The 11,686-nt window shown below is 51.6% G+C and overlaps 1 protein-coding gene across 1 annotated transcript in view; it reads left to right on the top strand.

Annotated features, from left to right (window-relative positions):
• Window positions 1-11,686, top strand: part of TANGO6 (transport and golgi organization 6 homolog) — a 38,124-nt gene that overhangs the window by 878 nt on the left and 25,560 nt on the right. Inside the window, exons 2-8 of the mRNA XM_085305754.1 lie at window positions 7-157; window positions 1,979-2,129; window positions 2,720-2,844; window positions 3,385-3,547; window positions 4,137-4,219; window positions 8,988-9,100; window positions 10,511-10,687. Of these exons, the coding sequence (XP_085161880.1) occupies window positions 7-157; window positions 1,979-2,129; window positions 2,720-2,844; window positions 3,385-3,547; window positions 4,137-4,219; window positions 8,988-9,100; window positions 10,511-10,687 (963 nt within the window). The remainder of the gene's footprint in view (window positions 1-6; window positions 158-1,978; window positions 2,130-2,719; window positions 2,845-3,384; window positions 3,548-4,136; window positions 4,220-8,987; window positions 9,101-10,510; window positions 10,688-11,686) is intronic.

Genomic DNA, 11,686 nt, shown 5'->3' with positions numbered 1-11,686 from the left:
CCGCGCGGGGCCCCCTCACGCCGCGGCGCCTGCCTTGCAGGGCGTCTCGGAAGAGGAGCGAGCCCAGTGCAGGGAGACCTTGCAGCGCCTCCTCGATCGCGTCTACCAGCCCCGGGCCGTGCAGGAGCTGCTCGTCCTCCAGGGCGGACCCGCGCAGGTACCGGGGCAGCGGGCGAGGCCGTCCCCGCTCCCCCGGGGGCCGCGGGGCAGCGCCGCGCTGGGTTGGGCTGCGGACGCCTGGAGGACGCGCGGCGTCTCTTTGGGTGCTTCTTCATCCAGGAGATCTTGCGTTATCTGTACCCAGGCTGTGGGACAGGAGCTAATTTGTTTTGGTAAAATGGAGCAGGCAGCTGGGAGGGCGCTTCAGGCGCGTCCTCGCTGCCCGGTGCCATCAGGTGACGGCGGCGTCTCRGCTCCAGCGAATCCGTCAGTCTCGCGGCGTGTGCGCGCTGCGCGTTGCACCGTCCTGCAGCTGGGTTTGCTGCTGCCCCGGGCTGCGCGTTGGGCGCTCCTYGGCGACAGGAGGCCGGGGACGCCTGTGCTCGAGCCCTGTGTGCTGTGTGAACTCAGGGACGCTCGTCGCACCGAGTGCAGCCTCTGCTGAGCGGTTGCATCTATTTTGCCCGGCCTAGCACGGTGCCTTCTGCTTCATGACTTCCCTGTTTTCACTTGGCAGAGAGTCACTATTAAGTCTCTAGGGCGAAGTGATGCGAACTCGACGCTGACAGGTTTTTTTTTGGCTGCCTTTTCAAAGGCAGTGGGAAGYAGGTGACCTTGCAAAGACTGACACTGCTTTTAGCAGGTCTCCGGGAAGAGGACTGCTTCCCCGCTTTAAACACGCGCAGGTCCACCTGCCGCGGCGTGGTTCCAGCTCACGGCTTGGGGTCGGGTCAGCCGGGAGCTGCCAGTTGCACACGGGGTAGCTCAGGCTGACGGTCGGGGCAGCTCTCTGCGGCTGTGCTGGTCGGACCGCTTGGCTGGAATCGAGGGTGATTCCCAAGCAGGWGGAACATGTGGCACGGCCACTTCATTTGGTAGCTGTCCCGTAGGACTGGTAGATCCGAGCTGCAGCTCGTTGTCACTTCACACCGTCTCTGTAAAGGCAGGCAGCTGCACTCGCTGAGCACTTCCTCCCTCCCGCTGGAGCGCTGGGATAAAAGCAGCATGAAAGAGCAACATGCTGGAGTGCTCTAGGCGTCAGACCTCACTGACTGAGGCAGCTGGACACTTCCCATTGCTTCTGGGTATGCTGAGAGGCCARTGGCCTTGGACCTACAGCACTCTGGGCTTTCTTAATATTGTTTCCTCCTCAAACCTTCTTTTCCTGAAAAAGTACACACTTTGGTTCTTTCATGCAAGAATAGGGGTGGTCGTATTAGATAAAAGCTGAGCTGACATTCTCCCTCCCAGTAAAGAAATGTTTGTTAGCTTGCCTTGTTCCTCTGGGCGTCCAGGCAAACACATCTGTTCAAACTGCTCGCATTGCAGGTTTGCAGCCTCTGGACAGTTCTGCCATTTGTAACTGTCCCAAACACGTTCTTTGCGTGACCGCGCAGCCTCTGGATTCCTCGTGCCACCTCCTCAGCACAGCACTGTGTGTCTAGTGATCGCAGGAGTCACAAGTGCTATTCTGTTATGTGCCTTGCATCTGACTTGTCCCATGACCTTCCCCTGTGCATCATTTCAATAACGAGACAGTCAGATTTGATGCATGACCCTGAGATTTTAATTAAAGGAAGAAAGCTCTGTGTGAGAGTTTGCTCCTGGGAAGGTTAGTCCCTCTCATTAAGCCCTAATTCTTTTTGTGCTGCTAGATGACGAAGCAGTTTATTTAAAATGTTTTCCCTGTCCTGTGCTTCTATGTCATTTCAAGTCCTCCAGGGCAAGGAGCACTTTATTTTGCCTGTTAGGGAGGGTTGCRCGGGAGCGTGTGCTGGGGAGAATATGCTTCTTAGCCTGCTCCTTTGTTTCCTTTCAGAGATCGGCCTCTCCTGGGGAAGACGCAAAGCCGGCCCTTGCACAGGCTCCATCGTGGCTGCGGCGCCTCTGTGGTCAGCTGCTCTCAGAAAGGCTGCTGAGACCCAACGGGGTCCAGGCGGTGGTTCGGGGCATCATGGAGGGGACAGGCGGTGAGTAGGGTGCTCTAATGCTGCTCTTGGTTTCCAAGATCACTGATGAAAAAAGGCTCTGATGGGTCTAAGACGTTTTGTCCCACAAGAAGCCCRGAAAAGGTAATACCATTAGATTCCTGAAAGTGGAGATCACTTTTATTAGGCTAATTAACTTCTATAAAATTTGCACTGAGTTTGCCTCTGATTATGAAAGGGTGGTGAACTCCTGAACTGTGAATGTCTTTAACTCAAGCTTAAAGGCATTAGAGGTCCTTACTAAAAGYTGCAATTCCTGAGTCCCACAGTTGTCAATGCCAAAGCCTCTTCCAGTCAATACCAATCTAAAGATGCTGTCCAAGTGCTGCCTCCCTTCTTTTTTCGGTTCTTATGCCTATTCGTGGAAGTTGGTTTCCAGTACCAAGGCCTTGGACAAGCTTTTTTCCCCTTCCCTCACTAAGCACAAGTGTCTCCTGAAAGATGCTCAATTTAAAGAGATTACTAAAAGCCRAAAAGCCAATTCTTGGCTAGAAACATCTGGCTTCAGCCAGAAATGACTCTGCTGTTTGCTGTCAGTCTGAGCTGATCCTGGCTTTCTTCTGGTGTAGCAGGTGGTGCTGGTGCCGAAGCAGCAGCTGTGGACTGGAGAAAATGTGATGCAGTTGCAAAGATCCTGGCCACCTGCCCTCAGCAGTGTCTTTCCCTCGAGGATTACTACAAACTCGTATGCCCTCAGGTAGGCCCTTCTCTTCTGCCTCTCTGCAGCACCTTGGCCATGGCCATGAGATAAGAATTGGGACCACCCTCCCAGTGTACCTAGCTCCCAGAATGGAGCGTGTCCATACTGCATTTAGTATAGTTCTTGCTCAAATAAGGCCTATCTTGAGCCTGGCTGCTCTGATATGGAGATGTTTGGCGCTCTGTCAGTAGGAYGTGTTTCCATCCCATCTTGCATTCTCTGTATTTGTTTGAAATGCTGAACAGTGCTGCCTAATCACGTGAACTGTTCAGCACTGCCCTTCAAGGAACTTTATGCTGTGGAGTTCTTGCTTCCAGCCTTTGGCTTTGAAAGTTGTGCAGATTCTTAATATGAGTCCAGAAATGCATATTCTGTTAGCCTGTGTGCAGGGAGGACACCTGCCTCTTCTCAGTCTAGAATGTCATGCTCAATGCCCTGCAAAGCAGCRCTGAGGAGTCTTTGCAGTCTCTGCTGTTGGTGCAGGGAGTTGGGCCCTGCCGCCCTCTCAGGGGCTGCTGATCTAGACTTCCCTTCCAGATTCTGGATTTGCTGCACATCCAGGATAAACTGACAGCTCGCCAGTTCCAGAGAGTTGCCACCACTGCACTTCTAACTATGGCGAAAGGGCACCCTCAGCTGGCAGAGAAATACCTGCTTCAGCCCATGCTGGCGCCACTTCTGCGATGCTCCAGTGCTGCAGGTAACAGCTGGTCTTTGCTGGGTCTGTAAGGGGCCATACCAAACCCCTAAYCAGAGAAGAATGATCTGATTTCTCTTTCCACTCATCTTCCTCTTTCCATTAGAATTTCCTCAAGGACTAAGTGACTTGGCTAGTGTGTGTGCAAGGTCCAATTTGTCATTTCTGAACATGTCTCTGTGGCTAGGTACACCGTATTTTCTAGCACTTGAGTCAAACTCTACTGTAGTTTAAGAGTCAAGTAGCAGAGCTTCTATCCTGCTCTGTGGGAAACTCTCCCACTGTCCAGTGGTCTTGTTTTGGGCTACCAGATGGAAGCCATCAGTTCCTCACAYTGACTAAGCAGCTTTCCAAGCAATAACCTGTTGAGAAGTTGTGATATGCTTTGATTTACTGGTAACCTTGCAAAGTTTACAGCAACACAGTGATATTTAGCACAGGTGCTGGGGGCTCATTGGTTCCTGTGCTGCCCTGATGGAGGGAAAAACTATCAAACTGCTTTTTGGTGCTGCTGCCTTAGGTATGGTGAAACTGTCCTGCTGGAGACTCCTCAGCATGTGGAAGTGCTGATACTTCTGCTCTTTGTTTTCAGAGATAGCAGTGGAAGATTTATCAGCAGGGACTGTTCTGGTGAAAGAGGCAGAGCTCAGCAGATGTGTGGAAGATGTGTTCAAGGTACAGTGTCYGATTTGGGTCTGAGGGTAGATGAGGGTGTTACTCTAGGGAAAATATGGTTTGAGACTTCCTGATCCATTCAGTGTCTGTTTTAGACTGTGACAAACCAGCGTGTCTCAGGCAGTCGCGGTGCTGAAACAAGGCTTAGGAGTTGCACAGAATAACCTTGTATTAAGTACTGCAGTGGGGGCACTGCAGCTTTGTGATAGATTCCAGAGGCGTTGCTTGATTCTTTCAGGTGTTCTCACCCCAAARTGTTCTGTGAGATGGCATTGAGTTTTTACTGTCTTCCCCCCCGCCCTGCTATCTTTTTGCTATATTACTGAAGGTCAGAAAAGAAGAGTTTGAGCAGCAGCCTGATACTGAGGAGTCTCTGTGGTGCTGTCGTATCCTCTCCTTCCATTAGCTGGAGCAGGACTTTGTGCATTGCTGAGTTGAATAGCTTTCCTCRGGATAGTTATGTCTGGTTACACTGTCAGAAAAGTTTCAGGACTCCAGCCTTGATCATAGCTCAGGTAACCYCAGAGCGGGCGACGTGGCAGCAGACAGAGCATTCTTGGCAGGAGTCCGCCTGGGCTCCTGCATTGCCTTGGGCAGCCAGGGCCCATCTGAAATGAGCTGTTCACCCACCAGCCTCAGAGATGCAGCTGTCAGTGAAAAGAAGACTTCTGATTGTAGGGAGCATTACRTAAGTGCTAAAATTCTGCAGAAAACCTAAGTTTTCCTCCCAGGCTGTCCCTGACTCACCTTCCTCTTAGTGCCTCTGTGCCTCATTTTCCTTATCTTATAGCATTGCATAACGCGGTTTGTAGTGTCCCCTGCGCTCCCTGGGGAGGGTGGAAGAAGCACTGCCTTCCCGCTGGTGCTCTCCTTGCCTCCCTGAGGTCTGCAGGGGGCAGCCTGAGCCAGAGCGCTGGAGCAACCAGGCCCGGAGCTGGGAGCTTTTCTGCAGTTCCTGCAGCATTAACTCCTGGCAGGCAGAGGGACAGCAGGCAGCTCTTGTGTTCGGTTGAAATGCTTCCAGCTGAGTGACCTGGAGAAGAAGGCACTGGGGAGGGAGGCAGCACCAGTGACAGGCTGCGCTGCACTGCTCAGCCCTGCAGTGTGAGCAGGTTGGCAGGGTCTTCTCGGCATATCACTCGCAGCTGGTGATTATGCAGCTAGTCAGCAGAGAAGTGTTCGCAGCAGGGACTTGAGAAGCGAGCAGGGTAAATGTGCCTCCGAGACTGCTGAGCTGTCACAGGCGTGAAAAGGAGAGTGAAGGTGAGCTCAGAGGACATCAGAGAGCCAGAGGAGGAGCGGCGGTGGGGCTGGCGCAGTCGCTCGCCCATCGTTGCTGCCTGCGGGGCAGGGCACAGCGCCGGCGGGGTGCTGTGCTGGGGGTGGAAGCGCTGCTGGACCAAGCCAAGGAGATGTCTGCTAGAGCGTTAGCTCTGCGTTGTTTCCAGACCACAGCAGACAGCAATTATCCTGTTGGCTCGGGGCTGCTGTTAGGAAGCAGAGGAGAGCCCGTGTGCCCCACGTGAAAAGGGTGGTCAGTGGCTCAGCCCCAAGCGGGGAGACTGTCTCTCAGACACCTGAGGTTAGGACCCAGAAACAGGGAAGAGACGGTGGTTGGAGGAAGGAAAGCGGTGTGGGGGTTATTAGCTACGATATGTCTGTAAGTGCTTTTGGGGTCAGTCAGAAAAARCAAATGTGGACTTACTGCTTCAGCCTGGTTTTGAGACTGCTGCCTCAGCGGCCCTTCCGCACTCGCTGTGCACTGGGTCAGTGTGGTTACAGAGAAGTGGTCTCCGCTGCTCAACCTGCTTCACTAACCTAAGCGCTGTCTTCAGTATAGCTTTCAGATACCCGAGTCCACCTGTTCACTCTGAGCCTTGAGACACTGTAGGCAAGCYTGTACTCTCGTGAAGTGTGTGACCRGAATTGTTATGATATCTGATACTAAAGGTCTGCGCTGTCTGCCTAAAATTGTGTGTCGGAGTCAGTTCTGTGAGGCTCCTTAGTCTGTCGTACCAGAGGCCAGGCATGATCCTGTAGCCTGGCAGAAGGGATCTGCAGGAGGAGTTCCAGGCTCTCCGAAGAGATTCACTTTGGATGTTACGTAAAGCTTATTTCAGTTGCTGAGAACAGTTTTTAGGTCCTCACATCACTCCTCCCAGAGGAGCCCTCACCCAGGAGCAGATCTGCAAGCCCTACTTTGTCCCATTAATGCTTCTTTGCCTTTCTGCAGGCAGCAGCAATGCAGCTTTTCTGCATTTCTTCTGGCTGTAGGCAGTTGCATGTCAAACYTCAGGAAATGTTTTCCCTTATTTCTGCCCCCAGTAGCCCATTTTCTCCTGGTGGCATCTGTCAGGTGGCTAAAGGAATTATAATGTGTCTGGTCCCACTGCASAAGTAAGGTACTTTCCTATAAGAAGAGAAAAAATGAGTAGCTTTGTTTTGCAGGGAACATACTGAGTGTAACCCCATGGCACAGGTTTCTGTGTGCATGSTGTTAATTTTTAAGCTGTAGGAGGGTAATGCTTTGGCAGCTGCTGCTGGGTGTCCAGCCATTTCATTTCCTAATCCCTCTGGAGCTGGCCTCGTGTGGTCTAGGGCCTAGAGAGAGATGCAGTCAGGCCTAGAGCTGATCTGTGTGACGGGCGCCGAGTGTTCAGCAGTGCAASCCTTAGCTCTGGCAGTTGCAGAAGTGTCATCCATTCTTGCACTGCCTTTGACGGAATAGATCTCTTCTGAAGGGCTGTTTTGTGGAGACCTCTCTTCTGAAACCTTCTCTCCTGTCTCCTTTTCTGCTGTGCACACCAGTATCACCAGTGCCCAGTGAGGCAGCACAGGAAAGGTAGCATGCAGAGTCGCTGTCAGCATATTATCTTGAGCATGAGTCTTACCGTGCATCGTCTCCGAAGAGCCGTGCGTGGCCTGCGATGGGGTATAACACAGTGCAGAGGCTGCACTGGCAAGAGGGAGCTGACCGCGTTGCAGCAGCCTGATGCCCAGTGCCACCTACAGCATTAACACAGGAGAAGGTGCAGCAGGAGTGTCCTGATGGCTGATCCYGGGCTGGAATGTGGCCTTCTCAGCAGAGTACAGTGCAAAACTTAACCTAGATAGTCAGTCATCAGCACCGTGCTCCAGGCTTTGCTCCCTGCCCTGAGAGCAGCAGCAGAGCCTCGCCTCATACAGCGAGCTCCAGGCCAGAAGGACATCTTGAGCCAAGGAATCCAAGCAGCTAGTGACTGGCTTGCTGGCATGCCCCTAGGCAGGCTAAGCTTTTAAATGCTGCGATTGTTGTAGTATTTTGCGTACTAATGATCTGTTGTAACTAGCTGGCAGGCAGAGACCAGTCTGGAGGGCTGCTCTGTGGCTGCTGCTCACAATGAAAATGTCTCTGGAGTTYGGGGCGGATCCCTCCTTAATGGCATAGTGCTTTAGGCCTGACAGCAGTGAGATTAGTGATGGAGACTCCAGCCTGCAGGTTTGCAGGGGTTTCTTGCCTAGCAAGTGTCATTTGATGCTGAGTGGGAAGCCATCCTTGGGGCTTTGTCAGGGAGGCTTTGTGTACAAAAGGTTCTGGTTATGAAGAATGGCTCCGTAGGGATTAGTACAGGCAAAACATCAGTTTGCATCARTACAGCAAGCCAAAACACTATCAAGAAAATCTCCTTCCTCGCTCTCATACCTGGGYTGTCACACTGCCCCTTGCAGGCAGGAACTCTCCTTTGGTTTGTACCCTGGGTACTTCTAGCCCTGAAAGCAGGCCCTTGCTGTCTAGCTGCTGATGTCGGAGGTGTGGATCGTGCTCTGGTTTGAAGGGACAACAACTTCTGAACAGGTAGTTCATCAATCTGTGCTGCTGGAAGTTCCTTGGAGAGCTTGTTAAGAGACAGTTTTCTCTAAGCTCAAAGGAACGGAGGGAGATAGAGCTTAGAAAAATGTGGATTTGAATGTCACCAAAATTGTACTCGCTGAGTCCAGCTGGTCAAGGCTTGCTATTTAAGTCTTCTAAATGGAGCTTTCTCAGCATATGGCATTAACTGRCAGTGTCTTACATGACTTTTAGGCTTGGACAGTTCCTTTAAAGGTTTCTAAAGGAAACCCTACATCATAAGACTTCTATGAACACTTTTCCTGTGCTCTGTGCRCAGTGATGTAGCATTTGTGAGCAGTGAGCTGTTAACTGCAGCTTGAATGGGAAGAGGTAGTGGCTTTTAGGAGGGTTTTTGTACTGGCTCAGGAAGGTGCTGCTTAAGATGGAGGAAAGGAGCGTAGCTCTGTAACCTCCTCAAGCCCTTGCACCAGCCTGCAGTTCCCAGGCACTCTGTGTACCGCTCGGTCAGCTCAGCACACATCAGCCCAGCTGCCTTGCTAGGGACTGATCTCTGTGTAACTGGAAACTTGACTCTGGGTACAGCATTTCCATAAAGATTTGCTAATTCAAAAGTGCCTAATGCATCTGTCTGTAACTTAAGATCTTATGCCTAAGGCTTCCTGAATGGCTGCTGCAATGCTCCTGTAGCTTGGAGCACTGCTGTGATTAAGCAAATGCTAGAAGGAGGATGGTACTCAAGGCTGCCTTTGGTACAAAGTATGGCATGACCAGGGAAAATGAGCTTCAGACTGAAAAGAAGAGGTGGTTGTAAGTCTCTGTGATCCTCTCCGCTGGCAGCCTCTGTGAGCACAGACRTGCTTACTGTCCTTTGCTTTGCTTTCTCTCTGCTCAATGCAGGTGTTTGACTCTGCTCTCTGTGCCCTTCTCTGTCTCTAGGTGTACGTAGTTGGAAACAACAGCTCTCGCCTGCTGCTGGAATCCTTACAGTCAGTCCTGGGAGTGGTTTTCTCTCTCTATTCCTTCACCAAGCAGAATGTGTCCTACTTACGGTAAGGAAGGATTTTGTGGAATTTCTGGGATTTCTTCTTTGTGGTGCCCAGCTCCAAAAGACGTGTCCTGCAAGGATATGCACAGAACTCAAGACCAAATTTCTTACCCTAAAGAGCCCTCATTCAAAGTAGGCAGCAACCACAGGCATACGCACAGTGCATGACCTCACTGCCAGACCTGTGACCAGGGGAAGGGTTCTCACGTTAGGTTTTGTCTTCCCTGAAGCCACAGGGTTTGCTGTAGAGGCTGSCATGCCCTACAGGAGCCCTGGGGCCATGGGTGTAACTTCTGCAGGTGGCCTGCCTGCAAGGAAGGATGGTGTTTGCCTGGGTACGGAGAAGATGATGCAGGAYCTAACTAGGTGTGGAAGGATTTAGAAACAGACTAAAACTGGATAAAAGCGCTTGAGCTCTGACTCTCTGAAATAAGACTTTCTTTCTTCTCCCACCTGCCCACGCCCCACTTGGGATCACTCTSTCCGCATCTCTCAGCAGCTGTGGCCATCTTACTTTGTGCCCCGTTCCCCCGTGACTGATGTATGGTGGTAAGCACTGCGTATGTCAGTCATAGACAGYGATAGTGATGACCCAGGTGCTGGCTGTCCTCTCTCCTTTCTCCTGCCAGACTTTCAGTGTTGTCCTGAATTTGGGCCACTCTGGTAAATACAGTCTTGGTGGGTTTATGCTAATGCTTTAGTGATGTTGACACATGGGTAATGGAGATTTTCCCTCCAAGGTTCTATGTAGACATTGCCTCTGCTATTATTAAAGACATCATTAATCATTTCAAAGAGCAATGAGTGCACTGGCAAGTGCTTTGAACAAGCCAAGTTAACACTGCTGCTGGGTGAGCAGAATTTCTGCTAGGTTCTCCCTTTACAAAGGAATTTGGCAGAGGTGTCTAAAACCACAGCTGCCTGGAAGTGTTCAGGTTTCCAGACCTCTGGCACAGCACTGTAACTCAATCTCATTAACCTGCATCTTCACTTGGCAGGAATTTATATGCCACCTTCCTGTGCTCCYCGTCTCCTTCCTCCTCTCCCTTGGCACAGCTGACAGCTCGGTGCTTTGTCAGACTGGTGTGAAGCATCAGGCACTCCGTGCCGAGGCTGCTTGGAAGTGGCTGTCCCTGTACAAACATGCCATTCAGTCAGAGTTCTCCATTCCTTGCTAGGGTGAAGTCTTTAAGGACCCAAATCCTTCCATTAGTGAAATGCTGGAAGGACGGGATAGTCTACTGATCTTAGAACTGATGCAAATGTCTTCAGGGCCCAGGAGCTCTCAGCCCATAGAGCATCCCAAGGAGTGTCCATGGTCTCTCTCTCCCTCACCCTGAGGCCCATTGCTGCGTTGCAGCGCTGTATGCACAGAGCAGGACATGGTCACTGCTGCTTCGTCTCTTCTTGCCAGCTCACCGTGCCAGGAGATCTTACTGTGGTTCTTGGAGAAGGCAGAGCGAGAGGTGTCGCTGTCTGTGCTGGAAGGGTTTGCGGGGCTGGAGAGCAGCGTGCGCCTCCTCCATCCACAGTGCCAGCTTCGTGTAGGCAGYGAGGGCGGTGCTGTGGTTGCTGTGGAAGAGACCATCAGGTGAGAGCGGCTGGGGCATGGCTGAACGTTGTTCAGTGTGCAGAGCCTTTTGTGGGTGCGGCACCAGTCAGAGCGCCCAGCAAGCCTGGGGCTGGTCCACCACGGTCTTGTCCCCTCCCAGCCCTKGGGTACCCGGGATGTTGCGCTGAGCTCCGACACGCGATGCTTCCCCACAGCCTCCATGTTACTTGTGCATAGTGCAGAACTGGCTTTCATTCCTGAAACCTGACCTGCTCTGCCTGAGCATTAACACACCGTCTCTGCAGCCTGGCACGCGGGGTAGCTTGGGAACAGCATGTTCTGCTGTCCCGAAGCAGCGATGCTGATTTCTCCCCCCTCACTCCCCCTTCCATCCTGAGCTTGTCTCCACTGCATGGAGCGAGCAGATTTCCTTGGGTGCAGGTGGCAGCAGTGCAGTAAGGACTCTGCAGAGATGCCAACATAGCTGAGCCRGTGACTGAACCCCCCTCCTGCTCCTACAAGCCTGTTGGCTCGTAGGTGGCCTCTACAAGCAGAGGCAGAGCATGGCCATGTGGGAAATAAACTACAGCCATTAGACTCCAGCCATGCAAGTGAGAATTGTTCTCAAGCACRACATTTGGTTTAAAGAGAGAACTATTTTTAACTGGCACCTATAAATACAAGCCAACACTGTCTAGCGGGCAGAGCACTCAACTCCAGCCCGAGAGCCGCCACTGTGCGGGTGTGTCGAGAGCTGTGTGCACTCATTTCATTATGAGTGTAATAAACCCCCATACAAATATTCTTATTTCAATTTCATTTCRAGCTATTCCTCACTTGAACTAGAGGAAGGTCTGTCTCAGACGTGTTAAACTAAATAGGTTTAAAGTTCTTCTTTAACAGCTACAACTTTGCCTATGTCTATCCTATTTTTATGGTTGTGAATGCTGCATGATTAGCTAGAGCTAAGCCACTTCTTTATAGGATGGGTGGATTAAAATGTGTTTTGTATTCATGGTTTCTGTTAATAATGCTCCT

Source organism: Rhea americana, unplaced genomic scaffold (assembly GCF_003343005.1).
Source record: "Rhea americana isolate MKP2758 unplaced genomic scaffold, rheAme1 scaffold_226, whole genome shotgun sequence".
Taxonomy (NCBI): domain Eukaryota; kingdom Metazoa; phylum Chordata; class Aves; order Rheiformes; family Rheidae; genus Rhea; species Rhea americana.
This window is presented reverse-complemented; position numbering and strand designations above follow the sequence as displayed.